The sequence below is a fragment of the Choloepus didactylus genome, chromosome 2, assembly GCF_015220235.1.
Source record: "Choloepus didactylus isolate mChoDid1 chromosome 2, mChoDid1.pri, whole genome shotgun sequence".
NCBI classification, from domain to species: Eukaryota; Metazoa; Chordata; class Mammalia; order Pilosa; family Megalonychidae; genus Choloepus; species Choloepus didactylus.
Window position 1 is genome coordinate 89,709,677 of NC_051308.1, and position 18,919 is coordinate 89,728,595.

General features: G+C 38.7%; 1 protein-coding gene across 6 annotated transcripts in view; it reads right to left on the bottom strand.

The window, feature by feature from the left end:
* The window catches only part of RABGAP1L (RAB GTPase activating protein 1 like), an 891,828-nt gene that overhangs the window by 695,835 nt on the left and 177,074 nt on the right, over nucleotides 1–18,919 (bottom strand). For all 6 annotated transcript variants that reach the window (XM_037825297.1, XM_037825298.1, XM_037825302.1 and 3 more), the window contains one exon: nucleotides 12,672–12,813. In XM_037825297.1, the coding sequence (XP_037681225.1) occupies nucleotides 12,672–12,813 (142 nt within the window). The remainder of the gene's footprint in view (nucleotides 1–12,671; nucleotides 12,814–18,919) is intronic.

Sequence of the window (18,919 nt, forward strand, 5' to 3'; positions counted from 1 at the left end):
TATGGATTGGAAGACTTAATATTGTTAAGATGACAATGCTACCTGTCTTGGTTTGCCAGGGCTGCTATGAAAAATACCACACACTGCCTGGCATAAACAACAGGGATTTATTGGCTCGCATGTTTGGAGGCTGTAAGTCCAAAATCAAGGTCAAGACAACCCATACTTTCTCTCAAAGTCTGTAGTGTTCTGGGGTTAGCTTGCCATAATCTTTGGGGTTCCTTGACTTTCATCTCTGCTTCCTCCATCACATGGCAATCAGTCTTCTTGATCTCCTCCTGCAGCTTTAGCTGAATGACCGTATCTGAATTTCCTTTGCTTAAAAGGATTCTTGTCATTTGGATTAAGGAACACCCTGATTCAACTGGCCTCATCTAAATAAGATCTTCAAAGGATTCTATTCACAAATGAGTCTACATCTTAATTAATAATAACATCTTTACAGAACCTACTTCAAATGTCTTCACACCCACAGAACCAGGGTTTTAGGACTTGAACATGTCTCTTGTAGGGGACATGATTTAATCTCCAACACTAGTCAAAGAGATCTACAGTTCAACGCAACCCCTTGGGAGGCAGGGAAAGATGGCAGCATACAGAGGTGTGGAATTTAGTTAGTCATCTAGAGCAACTACTAAATAGCCAGGAACAACTAGTAAAGAGTCTGGAACAACTGTTGGGGGACATCTGTGACTGTTCACACATTGTACACCAGCCTGAAATGGGTGGAATGGCTGAGATAGCAGCCTGCAACTCTAGGTAAAGTTATCCAAACTGGATCTGGCGACCCTCCCTCACTGGCATGGCAGGCTGAGTTGCAAAAGTTCGCTGTGAAAGAAAGAAACAGTCCCTGCCAAAGCAAGGGAATGCAGCTCAACCAAGCTCTAATTGCAGTTTTAATTAACAAATTTGGACTACTAAATACAGGCTACAAGCACAGATAAACCCAGAGCAAACAGGAAAGGAAACTGAGGTTCCTCCCAGCAGAGAGGAGGCAGGGCTGACAGAAAAAAAAAATACATAAATAAATAAAAACAGAGGCTTTTGGAGATGGCTGAGCTCAGAATACTAGAAAACAGTCATGTCCCAAGAAAAGGGACAGAGAACCGGGTAACAACATGGTCAACCAGCGAAACTGGGGGCTGGGCTCTGAAAAGGGGCTTTCACTCATTTTCCTATTCTTTTTCTCTCATCCTAAGAAGCTCATTAGAGAAAGCCTCGGGCATTTTCAGCTGTCAGTGTTGACCCAGGCAAGGGTAGAGTTAACAGAGTCAGTGAGACAAAGGAGGAATTCAGGTGTGGAAGCTAACTCCCAAGGGTGTATCTTCCCTAAGAAAAGAGGGGTGGAGCCCAGCTCAAGTGGCGGCCCTCCCTAGGAGAATTCAGAACCCAGAGCCTGTGGCGGGGGGAACAGAAACAACTTAAGCTTGGCTTCTGACATTCTCAGTCCCTGGCCAGGACAGGGTCCACTGAGAATTAAAGGGATCACACCTCTTTACACTACTGGGGAGCTGAGGCTCACAAGTGCCACCTGCTGGACAGGACAGGAAAAGCACTGAGTCTAGAGGCCTCACAGGAAAGTCTGACAACCTGCTCCTAAGGGAAATTTGATACTGATTATATTTTCCTCCTGAGACCTGGGCTGTCTGATCTGGGAAAATCTGACTGGGGTAATCAAGGAAACCAGATGCCTAGACAACAAAAAATTATGAGTCACATTAGGAAAAACGAAGATATGGCCGAGTCAAAGGAACAAACTTACACCTCAGCAGAGATACAGGAATTGAAACAACTAATTATTAATTAATGCAATCCCTCAAAATCCCAATGAAATTATTTGCAAACAGAAAAGCTGATCCTAAAATTCATATAAACTTGCAAAGGACCCTGAGTAGAGCCAGGGACCCAGAGTAGCAAAAACAATCTTGAAAAAAGGAACAAAGTTGAAGGACTCACAATTCCCAATTGCAAAACTTACTACAAAACTAAACAAATCAAAACAGATTGGTACTGGCTTAAAGATAGACATACAGGCCAAAGGAATAGAATTGAGATTCCAGGAATAAACGCACAGGTATATGATAAATTGATTTTCAACAAGGGTGCCAAAATCACTCAATGGTGAAAGAATAGTCTCTTCAACAAACGGTGCTAAGACAACTGTTGTGCCGGTTTGAATGTATTATGTCCCCCAAAATGCCATTAACTTTGATGTAATCTTGTGTGTGCAGACATATCATTGTTGATTAGATTGTAATTCTTTGAGCATTTCCATGGAGATGTGTCCCACCCAACTGTGGGTGATGACACTGATGGGATAACTTCCATGGAGGTATTACCCCATTCATTCAGGGTGGGTCTAAATTAAATCATATAGAAGTCACATAAATGAGCTGACAAACAGAAGGAACTCAGTGCAGCTGAGAGTGACATTTTGAAGAGGAGCTACAGCCAAGAGGAACATTTTGAACAATCCACAGGAGCTGAGTTGCAGATGAGAGACATTTTGGAGATGGCCGTTGAAAGCAGACTCTTCGTCCGGAGAAGCTAAGAAAGGACAAACACCCCAAGAGCAACTAAGAGTGACATTTTTGAGGAACTACACCCTAGAGAGGAAAGTCCTGGAAGAAAGCCATTTTGAAACGAGAACTATCGAGCAGACACCAGCCACATGCCTTCGCATCTAACAGAGGTTTTCTAGACACCATTGGCCATCCTCCAGTGCAGGTACCTTATTGGTGATCTGTTACCTTGGACACTTTAAGGCCTTAAGACTGTAACTGTGTAACCCCCTTTATAAAAGCAAATCCAAGATGGTGGATTGGTGAGCTGTATGTTTTAGTTACTCCTCCAGGAAAGTAGGTAGAAAGCCAGGAACTGCGTGGACTGGACACCAAAGAGCAATTTGACTTTGGGCATATTTCATACAACACTCATGAACACGTCGAACTGCTGAGATCAGCGAAAACTGTAAGTTTTTGCGGCCAGGGTACCTGCGCCCCTCCCTGCCAGGCTCAGTCCCATGGGAGGAGGGGCCGTCAGCGCTTGGAAGGAGAAGGGAGAACTGCAGTGGCAGCTCTTATCAGAAACCCATTCTACTGATCCAAACTCAAACCATAGATAGACTGAGACCAGACACCAGAGAATCTGAGAGCAGCCAGCCCAGCAGAGAGGAGACAGGCATAGCAAAAAACAGCAACAAAAACTTCAAAATAAAAGCGGAGGCTTTTTGGAGTTCTGGTGAACATAGAAAGGGGAAGGGCAGAGCTCAGGCTCTGAGGCTTATATGCAAATCCCGAAGAAAAACTGATCTCTCTGCCTGCTGGATCTTTCCTTAATGGCCCTAATTGTTTTGTCTCTTAGCATTTCAATAACCCATTAGATCTGCCAGGACGGCTTTTTTTTTTTCTTTATCTTTTTTTTTTCTGTTTCTAAAACTATTACTCTAAGAAGTCCAATACAGAAAGCCTCAAAGACTTGCAATTTGGGCAGGTCAAGACAAGAGCAGAACTAAGAGAGCTCTGAGACAAAGGGCAATCATCCAGTGGCTGAGAAAATTCACTAAACACCACAACTCCCAAGAAAAGGAGGGTGTCCGCTCACAGCCATCATCCTGGTAGACAGGAAACACTCCTGCTTGTCGCCAGCCCCATAGCCCAGAGCTGCCCCAGACAACCCAGTGTGACGGAAGTGCTTCAAATAACAGCCACACACCACAAAATTGGGTGTGGACATTAGCCTTCCCTGCAACCTCAGTTGGTTGTCCCAGAGTTGGGAAGGTGGACCAGTGTGAATTAACAAAGCCCCATTCAGCCATCATTTCAGCAGACTGGGAGACTCCCTACATAGCCCAGCAGCCCAGAACCGCCCTGGGGGGATGGCACTCACCTGTGACATAGCACAGTCATCCCTCAACAGAGGACCAGAGGGTGCACGGCCTGGAAGAGGGACCCACTCGCAAGTCTCAAGAGCCATACGCCAATTCCAAGGACTTATGGGTCAGTGGCAGAAACAAACTGTGGCAGGACTGAACTGAAGGATTAGACTATTGCAGCAGCTTTAAAACTCCAGGAACACCAGGGAAATTTGATTGTTAGAGCCACCCCCCTTTCCTGACCGCCCAGACACATGCCCCATATACAGGGCGGGCAATACCAACTACACACGCAAGTTTGGTACACCAATTCGACCCCACAAGACTCACGCCCCCACTCACCACAAAGGCAAAGCAGGGAAGAACTGGCTTCTGGAGAACAGGTGGCTCGTGGGTGCCACCTGCTGGTTAGTTAGAGAAAGTGTACTCCACGAAGCTGTAGATCTGATAAATTAGAGACAAGGACTTCAATTGGTCTACAAATCCTAAAAGAACCCTATCAAGTTCAGCAAATGCCAAGAGGCCAAAAACAACAGAAAATTAAAAAGCATGTGAAAGAACCAGACAATATGGATAACCCAAGCCCAAGAACCCAAATCAAAAGATCAGAAGAGACACGGTCCCTAGAGCAACTAATCAAAGAACTAAAGATGAACAATGAGACAATAGTATGGGATACAAAGGATATCAAGAAGACCCTAGAAGAGCATAAAGAAGACATTGCAAGACTAAATAAAAAAAGAGATGATCTTATGGAAATTAAAGAAACTGTTGACCAAATTAAAAAGATTCTGGACACTCATAGTACAAGACTAGAGGAAGTTGAACAATGAATCAGTGACCTGGAAGATGACAGAATGGAAAATGAAAGCACAAAAGAAAGAATGGGGAAAAAAAATGAAACAATTGAAATGGACCTCAGGGATATGATAGATAAAATAAAACGTCCGAATATAAGACTCATTGGTGTTCCAGAAGGGGAAGAAAAGGGTAAAGGTCTAGGAAGAGTATTCAAAGAAATTGTTGGGGAAAACTTCCCAAATCTTCTAAACACCATAAATACACAAATCATAAATGCCCAGTGAACTCCAAATAGAATAAATCCAAATAAACTCACTCTGAGACATATTCTGATCACACTGTTAAACACGGAAGAGGAGCAAGTTCTGAAAGCAGCAAGAGAAAAGCAATTCACCACATACAAAGGAAACAACATAAGACTAAGTAGTGACTACTCAGCAGCCACCATGGAGGCGAGAAGGCAGTGGCACGATATATTTAAAATTCTGAGTGAGAAAAATTTCCAACCAAGAATACTTTATCCAGCAAAGCTCTCCTTCAAATTTGAGGGAGAGATTAAATTTTTCACAGACAAACAAATGCTGAGAGAATTTGCTAACAAAAGACCTGCCCTACTGGAGATACTAAAGGGAGCCCTACAGACAGAGAAACAAAGAAAGGACAGAGAGACTTGGAGAAAGGTTCAATACTAAAGAGATTCAGTATGGGTACATTAAGGATATTAATAGACAGAGGGGAAAAATATGACAAACATAAACCAAAGGATGAGATGGCTGATTCAAGAAATGCCTTCACAGTTATAACGTTGAATGTAAATGGATTAAACTCCCCAATTAAAAGATACAAATTTGCAGAATGGATTAAAAAAAATGAACCATCAATATGTTGCATACAAGAGACTCATCTTAGACACAGGGACACAAAGAAATTGAAAGTGAAAGGATGGAAAAAAATATTTCATGCAAGCTACAGCCAAAAGAAAGCAGGTGTAGCAATATTAATCTCAGATAAAATAGACTTTAAATGCAGGGATGTTTTGAGAGACAAAGAAGGCCACTACATACTAATAAAAGGGGCAACTCAGCAAGAAGAAATAACAATCATAAATGTCTATGCACCCAATCAAGGTGCCACAAAATACATGAGAGAAACACTGGCAAAACTAAAGGAAGCAATTGATGTTTCCACAATAATTGTGGGAGACTTCAACACATCACTCTCTCCTACAGATAGATCAACCAGACAGAAGACCAATAAGGAAATTGAAAACCTAAACAATCTGATAAATAAATTGGATTTAACAGACAAATATAGAACATTACATCCCAAATCACTAGGACACACATACTTCTCTAGGGCTCACAGGACTTTCTTCAGAATAGATCATATGGTGGGACATAAAACAAGGCTCAATAAATTTAAAAAGATTGAAATTATTCAAAGCAGTCTCTGACCACAATGGAATACAATTAGAAGTCAATAACCATCAGAGACTTAGAAAATTCACAAATACCTGGAGGTTAAACAACACACTTCTAAACAATCAGTGGGTTAAAGAAGAAATAGCAAGAGAAATTGCTAAATATATGGAGACGAATGAAAATGAGAATACAACATACCAAAACCTACGGGATGCAGCAAAAGCGGTACTGAGGGGGAAATTTATACCACTAAATGCATATATTAAAAAGGAAGAAAGAGCCAAAATCAAAGAACTAATGGATCAACTGAAGAAGCTAGAAAATGAACAGCAAACCAATCCTAAACCAAGTACAAGAAAAGAAATAACAAGGATTAAAGCAGAAATAAATGACATAGAGAACAAAAAAACAACAGAGAGGATAAATATCACCAAAAGTTGGTTCTTTGAGAAGATCAACAAGATTGACAAGCCCCTAGCTAGACTGACAAAATCAAAAAGAGAGAAGACCCATATAAACAAAATAATGAATGAAAAAGGTGACATAACTGCAGATCCTGAAGAAATTAAAAAAATTATAAGAGGATACTATGAACAACTGTATGGCAACAAACTGGATAATGTAGAGGAAATGGACAATTTCCTGGAAACATATGAACAACCTAGACTGACCAGAGAAGAAATAGAAGACCTCAACCAACCAATCACAAGCAAAGAGATCCAATCAGTCATCAAAAAGCTTCCCACAAATAAATGCCCAGGGCCAGATGGCTTCACAGGGGAATTCTACCAAACTTTCCAGAAAGAACTGACACCACTCTTACTCAAACTGTTTCAAAACATCGAAGAAAACGGAACACTACCTAACTCATTTTATGAAGCTAACATAACTCTAATACCCAAACCAGGCAAAGATGCTACAAAAAAAGGAAAACCACCAGCCAATCTCCCTAATGAATATAGATGCAAAAATCCTCAAGAAAATACTTGCAAATCGAATCCAAAGACACATTAAAAAAATCATACACCATGACCAGGTGGGGTTCATTACAGGCATGCAAGGATGGTTCAACATAAGAAAATCAATCAATGTATTACAACACATTAACAATTCGAAAGGGAAAAATCAAATGATCATCTCAATAGATGCTGAAAAAGCATTTGACAAAATCCAACATCCCTTTTTGATAAAAACACTTCAAAAGGTAGGAATTGAAGGAAACTTCCTCAATATGATAAAGAGCATATATGAAAAACCCACAGCCAGCATAGTACTCAATGGTGAGAGACTGAAAACCTTCCTTCTAAGATCAGGAAGAAGACAAGGATGCCCACTATCACCACTGTTATTCAACATTGTGCTGGAAGTGCTAGCCAGGGCAATCTGGCAAGACAAAGAAATAAAAGGCATCCACATTGGAAAAGAAGTAAAACTGTCATTGTTTGCAGATGATATGATCTTATATCTGGAAAACCCTGAGAAATCAACGATACAGCTACTAGAGCTAATAAACAAATTTAGCAAAGTAGCGGGATACAAGATTAATGCACATAAGTCAGTAATGTTTCTATATGCTAGAAATGAACAAACTGAAGAGACACTCAAGAAAAGGTACCATTTTCAAAAGCAGCTAAAAAAATCAAGTACCTAGGAATAAACTTAACCAAAGATGTAAAAGACCTATACAAAGAAAACTACATAACTCTACTAAAAGAAATTGAAGGGGACCTTAAAAGATGGAAAAATATTCCATGTTCATGGATAAAAAGGGTAAATGTCCTTAAGATGTCAATTCTACCCAAACTCATCTACAGATTCAATGCAATCCCAATCAAAATCCCAACAACCTACTTTGCAGACTTGGGAAAGCTAGTTATCAAATTTATTTGGAAAGGGAAGATGCCTCGAATTGCTAAAGACACTCTAAAAAAGAAAAATGAAGTGGGAGGACTTACACTCCCTAACTTTGAAGCTTATTATAAAGCCACAGTTGTCAAAACAGCATGGTACTGGCACAAAGATAGACATATAGATCAATGGAATCAAATTGAGAATTCGGAGATAGACCCCCAGATCTATGGCCGACTGATCTTTGATAAGGCCCCCAAAGTCACTGAACTGAGTCATAATGATCTTTTCAACAAATGGGGCTCGGAGATTTGGATATCCATATCCAAAAGAATGAAAGAGGACCCCTACCTCACACCCTACACAAAAATTAACTCAAAATGGACCAAAGATCTCAATATAAAAGAAAACACCATAAAACTCCTAGAACATAATGCAGGAAAACATCTTCAAGACCTTGTATTAGGCGGCCACTTCCTAGACTTTACACCCAAAGCACAAGCAACAAAAGAAAAAATAGATAAATGGGAACTCCTCAAGCTTAGAAGTTTCTGTACCTCAAAGGAATTTCTCAGAAAGGTAAAGAGGCAGCCAACTCAATGGGAAAAAATTTTTGGAAACCATGTATCTGACAAAAGACTGATATCTTGCATATACAAAGAAATCCTACAACTCAATGACAATAGTACAGACAGCCCAATTATAAAATGGCAAAAGATATGAAAAGACAGTTCTCTGAAGAGGAAATACAAACGGCCAAGAAACACATGAAAAATGTTCTGCTTCACTAGCTGTTAGAGAGATGCAAATTAAGACCACAATGAGATACCATCTCACACCAATTAGAATGGCTGCCATTAAACAAACAGGAAAGTACAAATACTGGTGGGGATGTGGAGAAATTGGAACTCTTATTCATTGTTGGTGGGACTGTATAATGGTTCAGCCACTCTGGAACTCAGTCTGGCAGGTCCTTAGGAAACTAGATATAGAGTTACCATTCAATCCAGCGATTGCACTTCTTGGTATATACCCGGAAGATCAGAAAGCAGTCACACGAACAGATATCTGCACACCAATGTTCATACCAGCATTATTCATAATTGCCAAGAGATGGAAACAACCCAAATGTCCTTCAGCAGATGAGTGGATAAATAAAATGTGGTATATACACACAATGGAATACTACACGGCAGTAGGAAGGAACGATGTCGTGAAACATATGACAACATGGATGAACCTTGAAGACATAATGCTGAGCGAAATAAGCCAGGCACAAAATGAGAAATATTATATGCTACCACTAATGTGAACTTTGAAAAATGTAAAACAAATGGTTTATAATGTAGAATGTAGGGGAACTAACAATAGAGAACAATTAAGGAAGGGGGAACAATAATCCAAGAAGAACAGATAAGCTATCATGGGTAAATTTAACGTTCTGGGAATGCCCAGGAATGACTATGGTCTGTTAATTTCTGATGGGTATAGTAGGAACAAGTTCACAGAAATGTTGCTATATTAGGTAACTTTCTTGGGGTAGAGTAGGAACATGTTGGAAGTAAAGTAGTTATCTTAGGTTAGTTGTCTTTTTCTTACTCCCTTGTTATGGTCTCTTTGAAATGTTCTTTTACTGTATTTTTTTTTAATTATTTTTCTTTATTTTTTTATTTTTCATACAGTTGATTTAAAAAAAAAAAAAGTTAAAAAAAAAAAACAAGGTAAAAAATATGTAGAGCCCCCTTGAGGAGCCTGTGGAGAATGCAGGGTATTGGCTTACCCCAACTCAATGGTTGCTAACATGACCACAGACATAGGGGACTGGTGATTTGATGGGTTGAGCCCTCTACCACAGGATTTACCCTTGCGAAGACTGTTGCTGCAAAGGAGAGGCTAGGCCTCCCTGTAATTGTGCCTAAGAGCCTCCTCCTGAATGCCTCTTTGTTGCTCAGATGTGGCCCTCTCTCTCTAGCTAAGCCAACTTGAAAGGTGAAATCATTGCCCTCCCCCCTACATGGGATCAGACACCCAAGAGAGTGAATCTCCCTGGCAACGTGGAATATGACTCCCGGGGAGGAATCTAGACCCGACATCGTGGGATAGAGAACATCTTCTTGAACAAAAGGGGGATGTGAAAGGAAATGAAATAAGCTTCAGTGGCACAGAGATTCCAAAAGGAGCCGAGAGGTCAACTCTGGTGGGCACTCTTACAATTTAGACAACCCTTTTTAGGTTCTAAAGAATTGGGGTAGCTGGTGGTAGATATCTGAAACTATCAAACTACAACCCAGAACCCATGAATCTCGCAGACAATTGTATAAAAAGGTAGCTTATGAGGGGTGACAATGGGATTGGGGAAGCCATAAGGACCACACTCCCCTTTGTCTAGTTTATGGGTGGATGAGTAGAAAAATAGGGGAATGAAACAAACAGACAGACAGACAGACAAAGGTACCCAGTTTTCTTTTTTACTTTAATTGCTCTTTTTCACTTTAATTATTATTCTTGTTATTTTTGTGTGTGTGCTAATGAAGGTGTCAGGGATTGATTTAGGTGATGAATGTACAACTATGTAATAGTACTGTGAACAATCGAATGTACGATTTGTTTTGCATGACTGCATGGTATGTGACTATATCTCAATAAAATGAAGATTAAAAAAAAAAAACACCCCAATCCATTTCTGGTGTTTTGCATTCCAGCAGCATTAGCAAACTAGAACAACTGTATAGTCACATGCAAAAAAAAAAAAAAAGAAAGAAAGAAAAGTGGACCCCTATATCACAACACATACACAAATTAACTCAAAGTGAATCAAAGACCTAAATGTAACAGCTAAAACTATAAAATTCTTAGAATAAAGCATAAGAGTAAAGCTTGATAATCTTGGATTTGTCACCAGATTCTTAGATATGACACCGGAAGAACAAGTAATAAATGAAAAAAAAAGTATTGGATTTCATCAAAGTAAAAACTTTTGTGCCAAGGACACTATCAAGAAAGTGAAAAGACAACCAACAGATGGGAGAAAATATTTAGAAATCATATATCTGACAAGAATCTAGTACCCAGAATATATAAAAAACTCTTACAACTCAACAACAAAAAGAAAAACAATCCAGTTTGAAAATGGGCAAAAAATTTGAATAGACATTTCTCTAATAAAAATATACAAATGGCCAACAGGTACATAAAAGATGCTCAACATCAGGGAAATGCAAATCAAAACCACTTCACATCTACTACGATGGCTATTAAAAAAAAAATGGAAAACAAGTGTTGCGAGGATGTAGAGAAATTAGAATCCTCATACATTGCTAATGGGAATGTAAAATGGTACAGCCACTGTGGAAAAGTTAGGTGATTCCTCAGAAAGTTAAACACGTAATTACTATATGACCCAGCAACTCTACTTCTATGTATATACCCAAAAGAAACAAAAACACGGAGTCAAACAAATATTTGTATACATATCTTCATAGCAGCGCTATTACCAACAGCAAAAGGGGGAAACAACTAATGAATGGATAAACAAAATGTGGTATATCTATACAATGAAATTTTATTCAGTCATAAATAGAAATGAAATACCGATACATGTTACAACATGGGTGAACTTTGAAAACATTATGCAAACTAAAAGAAGCCAGACACAAACAGTCACATTTTGAAAGATTTCATTTATATGAAATACCCAGAATAGGTAAATCAATACAGACAGAAAGTGAGTTGCTTAGATGTTTTAGTCATTTGGCTAACTTGGCAGAATTGTTTGATAGTTAAAAGAATGAGCTTTAGAGTCAAGACAGCCTGGGTTCGTATTTCAGATTTTCACTTCTAGCAACTGATCTTAAGCAAGTGGTTTATCCTCTCTGTGCCTCAGTTTCTCATCCCTAAAACCAAATTAATAAGAATACACATAGGATTGAATTAAAGGAGTTAACACATTTGAAACACTTAGAATGATACCTAGCATATAGTAAGATCTCAACAAGTATTAGCTACTATTATTTTTATAGCAATAAAAGAAAGGAATGATTTAACAAAAAGAATTCTAAGATAGTTTTTTTCAAAGATGATGTAAATTCAGATATTTACTTTTAATAAACCCTATCTATAAGCAGATAATAAAAGGGCTTAAAGTAAAGATCTGCCAATTAGTTCTAGTTTCTATCTAAAAAGTACTGAACACAGAGCCAAATGCTGTGTGACTCTCATGAGGTCGGTTAACACCTTTTAGCAGCATCCATGTAATAAACAGAGCAAACATCACACAATTTCAAAAAAAGAAGTCGCAATTAACAAACCAACAACAAAAAAGACAAGTCAGAATTGAATAACGCCAAATGACATATCACAAAAATTCTAAAAATACTGAAAAGAATTTGAAACTTCTCATTAAACATTTCAAAAATATTTCAGTGAAATAAAATAGGCAGCAAAAATGTAGCATAGTAATGCTGTCAAATTTAAATAGCTGTGTAAGTAGTACTGGTGACCATGTGACCAAGGAACCAAATGAACCAAATTCCCTTCTATATGTTGTGGAACCAAATCTAGCCTAAAATTTGCAGAGACTCGGAATAACCACATCACTACTCATTGGCAACCCTTTCTGCCACCACCACCCCCCACACTGAAAACACATACACATACATACACCTTTGAGAATTATACAGCAAAGATGCTATCTAAAAAAATAGGACTGAATAAGTACAACTTCTTACCCTCTTCTAGTTCATCCTCCTGGGGTGACAGTGGACCCCCTCCACTAGTAGGAGTGATTGCTTCCTCCTTCTCAGACTCTCGCTGTAGACTCACCACCTCATATATTGCATCTCCAGCATTGGTGTGGCCTTTTCCCTCAGACTGTGAAAGACATAACATATGTTTCAATATTTAAAACTTGAAGCAAATACTGAAAGTTAGTATTTCACTGGTTCATTAAAAGAGATTAAGTGTTTACTCTGCGACATGTATATGGTTTAAAAAATAACTTTTAAAGGGCATTGTTCCTGTATTAGTCAAAGTTCTCTAGGGAAATAAAATCAACAGGACATATCTGTAAATATGAGATTTTATAAAAGTGTCTCACACAACTGTGGGGATGCATGAGTCCAAACTGTGTGGCCACGAGCTGGCAACTCCAATGAAGGTTTTCAATGAACACCCCAGGAGAGGCTGGCTGGCTGAAGAAGTGAAAAGTTCTCTCTTCTCCCTTACAAGTCTTCAACTGTTCGGATTAAATCCAACTGATTGGATTCTCTCATTGCAGAAGACACTCCCTTAGCTGACTGCATATGTAAGGAGTCACAGCTGCAGCCAATTGACTGATGATTTAATAAACCAGCCTTCTGGTTTACTAACCAGTAACAAAATGTCCTTGCAGTAATGGTTAGGCCTGTGCTTCCTTGACCAGACAACTGGGCACAATTACCTGGCCAAGTGGACGCATAAACCTAGCCACCATAGTTCTTCAGAAGATATTCTAAATATATGATCCCCCTAGTTTTATTTTAACCAATACAATGAAATCTACAACCATTTTGGGAGAATTCAATTTTTTTTTATCAGAAAAACCTGAGGCACTATAGGTTCTTGGGAAAATAGATAAGCAAGTGATGCTAGATCCTTTAGAACCTACACTGTGTCAAAGAGATAATAGCTATGCCTATCAACTAATCCATGCAAGGAGATAACTATTTATCTTATAAATTGTTTATGCTCAATTTCTTTTAGAAGGAAAATTAAGGCAACTCTCAAAATTAACCAACATAATTCCCCAGCATGGCCTAGATAAACAGGTCCCTGCCTCTCTCTCCAGCTTCATCTCACACCTAAAGCTTTTTATTACATTCCAGCCACACTGGCCTGGTTTCAGCTACTTGAGTACTTTAAACATTTTACCAACTCAAGGCTTTGGGACATCCTCTTCTCTCTACTAACAGAGCTTTTTCTCCTATCTTTGCTAACCCCCATCCATCTTGGAGTCCTACCTCAAATGTCACTTCCCCAAAGATGTCTTCCAGAATTCCCAATCTAAACTAGGTTCCCATTATTTTTGTTTTTCATCATACCCTGTCCTTCCGCTTCACTTAGACTAATCATATTCTGTAATTACACATCTGTTTTTATATTTATTTGTTTAGTGACTGTCTCATCCACAAGATAGTAGCACGACGAGGGCAAGGACTATGTTGATTTCAACCACAAATAATATAGCACCTGACACATAGTAGGTACTCAGTGAATATCTGTTAAATGAATGACTAATGTTAAAATATATGGATTTTGGAGAGAGGAGGACCTGGGTTTGAACTCAGATTTCATTTACCAAAGTAAATGGAACAAATTTATTATTATTATTACAATGTTTACAGCACTGCAGTAATCTCTAACGGATAAGGATACTACAGGGGTCTTGAGACAAAATAATCTTTAATTTATATCTGTTGCAATCATCTTAAATTACAAAAAAAATTGTTATTTATTCACTATTTTCAAGAATTAATTCTGAACCATAAGTCAAATTTCAGGGTGTATCATCCAATCATTTAGCAAATAATCAATAATTAAAATGCCTACTGCATTAAAAAAATAGGTTTAAAAAAGGACTCAGCATGAAAAGTTAAGTGATTAATTTAAACCATGCAAATTTTTATTGCATTTCTATTATATTCAAGAAACAGAGACTTCAATCCTTAGAGCTACCAAGAAAAGAGCCATATAAAGAATTATAGTACAGAGGTGGGGCAAGATGGCAGCAAAGGGACGTGTGGAATTTAGCTAGTCCCCTAGAGCAACCAGCATATGGCCAAGAACTAGAAAATAGTCTGGAACAACTGTTGGGGAACATCTGTGACCAAACACACATTGTGTTTGGAATGGGTAGAATGGCTGAGATCTCAGCATAAGAACTATAAGTAAAGCTCCCCAACTGTGGAGCTGGCACCCCTCCTCAACTGGCATGGCAGGCTGAGCTGAAACACATCCCTGTGAGAAAAAGAAGCAGTCTACTAGGAGGAAGGTAAGGTAGCTCAACCAAATTCCAACTGTGGTTTTAGTTAACGAATTTGGACTACTGAAAACAAGCTATGAGCACAGACAACCGCAGAGCAAGCAAGAAAGGAACCTGAAAGATTCTCACAGTAGAGAGGAGGCAGGGATGGCAGAAAAAAATATATACATAAATAAATAAAAACAGAGGCTTTTGGATTCAGCTGAGTTCAGAATACCGAAAAAGGGCTGTGTGCCAAGAAAAGGGGCACACGGAACCGGCACCAACTCTGGTTCTTAACTGGTAACTGGGAAGCTGGGGAATGGCTCTGAAAAAGGAAATCTTTTCTTTTTTCCTTTTTTTCCTTCTCATTCTAAGTAGCTCATAAGACAAAGCCTTAGGCATTTTCAGTTGTCAGCTCTGACCCAGGCAAGGGTGAAGTTAAGATAGTTAAAGAGACAAAGGAAGAAGTCAAATGTAGGAGATAAATCCCTAAAGGTCTTATCTTCCTTAAGAAAATGGGGAGGCAGAGCCTAGTTCAAGTGGCTGCCCTCCCTCAGAAAACTCAGACCCTAGGTCATGGGGTGAAAAATTACAGAAACAGCTTAAGCTTGGCTTCTGACACCCTCAGCCCCTTGCAGGGATAGGGTCAACTAAGAATTAAACACAATGCACCTCTTTGTGATGGTGGTGACCTGTGGCTGACAAGTGTCACCTGCTAGGCAGGATAGGAAAAGCCAACATTCAGAGGCCTCACAAGAAAGTATGACAACTTTCTGGGTCTCATCCTAAGGGAAAGTTGATACTGATTACACCTCTTAATGAGAACTGGGCCTGTCTGGTCTGGGAAAATCTGATTGGCATAATCAAGGAAACCAGATGCCTAGACAACAAAAAATTACAACTGACACAAGAAGAAAATGAAGATATGGCCCAGTCAAAGGAACAAACTTACACTTCAAATGAGAGACAGGAGATGAAACAACTAGTTAAAGATCTTCAAACAAATATGCTAAATCAATTCAAAAATCAAATCAACAATTTGAGGGAAGGTATGATAAAAGAAATGAAGGACATAAAGAAGACAGTGGTTGAACATAAGGAAGAACTTGAAAGTCTGAGAAAACAATTGGCAGAACTTATGGGAATGAAACACCCAATAGAAGAGAAGAAAAACCCAATGGAGCCATACAACAGCAGATCTGAAGAGGCAGGAGAAAGGATTCAGGAACTAGAGGACAGGACATCTGAAATCCTACAAACAAAAGAACAGATAGGGAAAAGAATGGAAAAATACAAACAGGGTCTCAGGGAACTGAATGACAACAGAAGCACAAGAATATACATGTCACGGGTGTCCCAGAAGGAGAAGAGAAGGGCAAAAGGAAAGAAACAATAATGGAGGAAATAATGACTGAAAATTTCCCTCTCTTATGAAAGACATAAAAATTGCAGAGCGAAGAAGTGCAGCATATCCCAAACAGATCCCTATAGACCTACTCCAAGACACATACTAATCAGATTATCAAATGTCAAAGACAAAGAGAGGATTCTGAAATCAGCAAGAGAAAAGTGATCCATCACATACAAAGGAGGCTCAATAAGACTATTCTATTCTATTTCTCAGTAGAAACCATGGAGGAGAGAAGGCAGTGATATGATATATTTAAGATACTGAAAGAGAAAAACTGCCAACTAAGAATTCGATATCTGGTGAAACTGTCCTTCAAAAATGAGGGAGAGTTTAAAATATTTTCAGACAGACACAGAGAGTTTGTGAACAAGAATCCTGCTCTATAAGAAATAGTAAAGGGAGCACTACAAGCCTATAGGAAAAGACAAGAGAGAGAGGCTTGGAGAGGAGAGTACAAATGAAGAATATCAGTAAGAGTAAAAAGAGGGGGGGGGGGGAAATAAAATTAAAATATAAAATAAAATAAAATAAAATAAGCCATATAAATTCCAAAAGTCAAAATAGTAGATAGTGGATATTATGTTGAGTGAAATTAGATAGAAAAAAGGATGGGTACTCTATGGACTCACTAATATGAACTAACACTGATGAGTGAAATTTGAGAGTTAAAGTTGAGAACTCAGGTTATCAGGACATAAAAAGAGATTAGAAATTGGGCATTTGATGCTGAAGGAGTACATAAGAGTAAACAGGATTGACTGTATAGATCCAGAAATGGGTAGCATAATACCATGTGATGGCAGAACAATACTGTAAGTACTCTGAACAAAGATGAGTGTGAGTACGGTTGAAAGAGGAAGGCTAGGGGGCATGTAGGACACCAGAAGGAAAGATAGAAGATAAAGATTGGGATTGTATAACTTACTGAAACCTGGAGCGATCAATGATAGTGACTAAACTACAAACATAAGAATGTTTTTAAAAGAGGGAGAACAAATGAATGTCAATATTGCAAGGTATTGAAAACTGGATGATACAAGGGCAAAAATACAATCAATGCAAACTAGAATCTATAGCTAATGGTCTGGGAAAACTATATTCCCTTCTGTTAATTGTAACAGAGCAATATACAAAAGCTAAGTGTCTGCAAGAGCGGGTTATAAGGGAGTAATATGGGACTTAGTGGTGGTGTTGTTGCCTGACCTTTTCACTGTATTTCATTTGATTTTTATTTTTCTTCTGTCTCTTATATTTTTATTCTTCGTTTTTTTCTCCTTTTCCTCTTTCTTTGTGAAAGAAATGGAAATATCCTCATATAGGTTGTGGAGGTGAATGCATAACTATGTGACTATACCAGGAACCACTGATTGTTTACTTAGAATGGATTGTATGGTGTGTGAATAAAATTGTTTAAAAAATAAACAGAGGGATATTTCCTGGAGAAAATATGCAGAGAGGGATGTACCTATTCCCTGTTTATAGGGAAGTAGAATGGTGCAGCTCATCTGGAGGGCAATGTGGTGGTTCCACAGGAAAGCTAACTATGGGGTTGCCATACGGTCCTGCAGCCCCATTACTGGGTATATACTTGGAAGAACTGAGAGGAGGGATGTGAACGGACATTGCATACTGGTATTTACGGTGGCAGTATTCACAATTTGCAATGGATGGAGGTGACCTAAGGGTACATTGACCAACAAATGGAATGGTGAAGTGTGCTATAAAAATTCAATGGAATATTAAGCAGCAGCAAGAAGAAATGAAGTTGTGAGGTATTCAACTAGGTGAATGGACCTTGAGGACAGTATGTCAAGTAAAATAAGCCAGAATCGAAAAGATACACATTATAACGCCTCACTAAAATGGACTAACTATAATGTGCAAACTCTGAGAAGACAGGTTATCAGGGGAAAGCTTATGGTAATGGTTCCTAGATTGTAAGCTCTGAGAGTAGTCACATCTATTCATGAGTTGTAATAGTTATTTCTAAATTCTGAAATGTTGTTTGTTTATAACCTGGTCAGTCCCTGGAACTTAGGGTATCTGTGTGACATGTGAGACTCAGCGCCAGAGTTCAGCAGCTATGAATGTCAGCATTATCCCATACAGCAAATGATAAAGAAGCTGTAAAAGAGACCAGACTTTAATTAGAGATATGAACAAAATGGACTTGGTTAGGACTAAGGTAAACCAAAGGGAAAAGGATGATATTGACTGTGTTTTAAAACTTCAATTTCTATGTGAGATCAAAGGAAGAGATGTTTATTTGGTGGAAAATCTATATATTTTTTTAGCACAGTATATAATTTAACTTGTATGGTCAGTTTATTCAAACACCATAATTACACGGAACCTTGAATAGGGGGGTGAGATATGGTTGATTTGTACAGGTTAGCATGAAGCCCAATACATCCCAGAGTAATATGGACAGAGAATAAAAATGTATTTGCAAAGCCCCCTTGAGGGACTGGGGAAAAACTGGAAATATTAAACTCCCCTACCTGAGGAATTTATAATGTTCTCACAAATGTTGGGGGCTACCAATTTCATAGGCCAAGACCTCC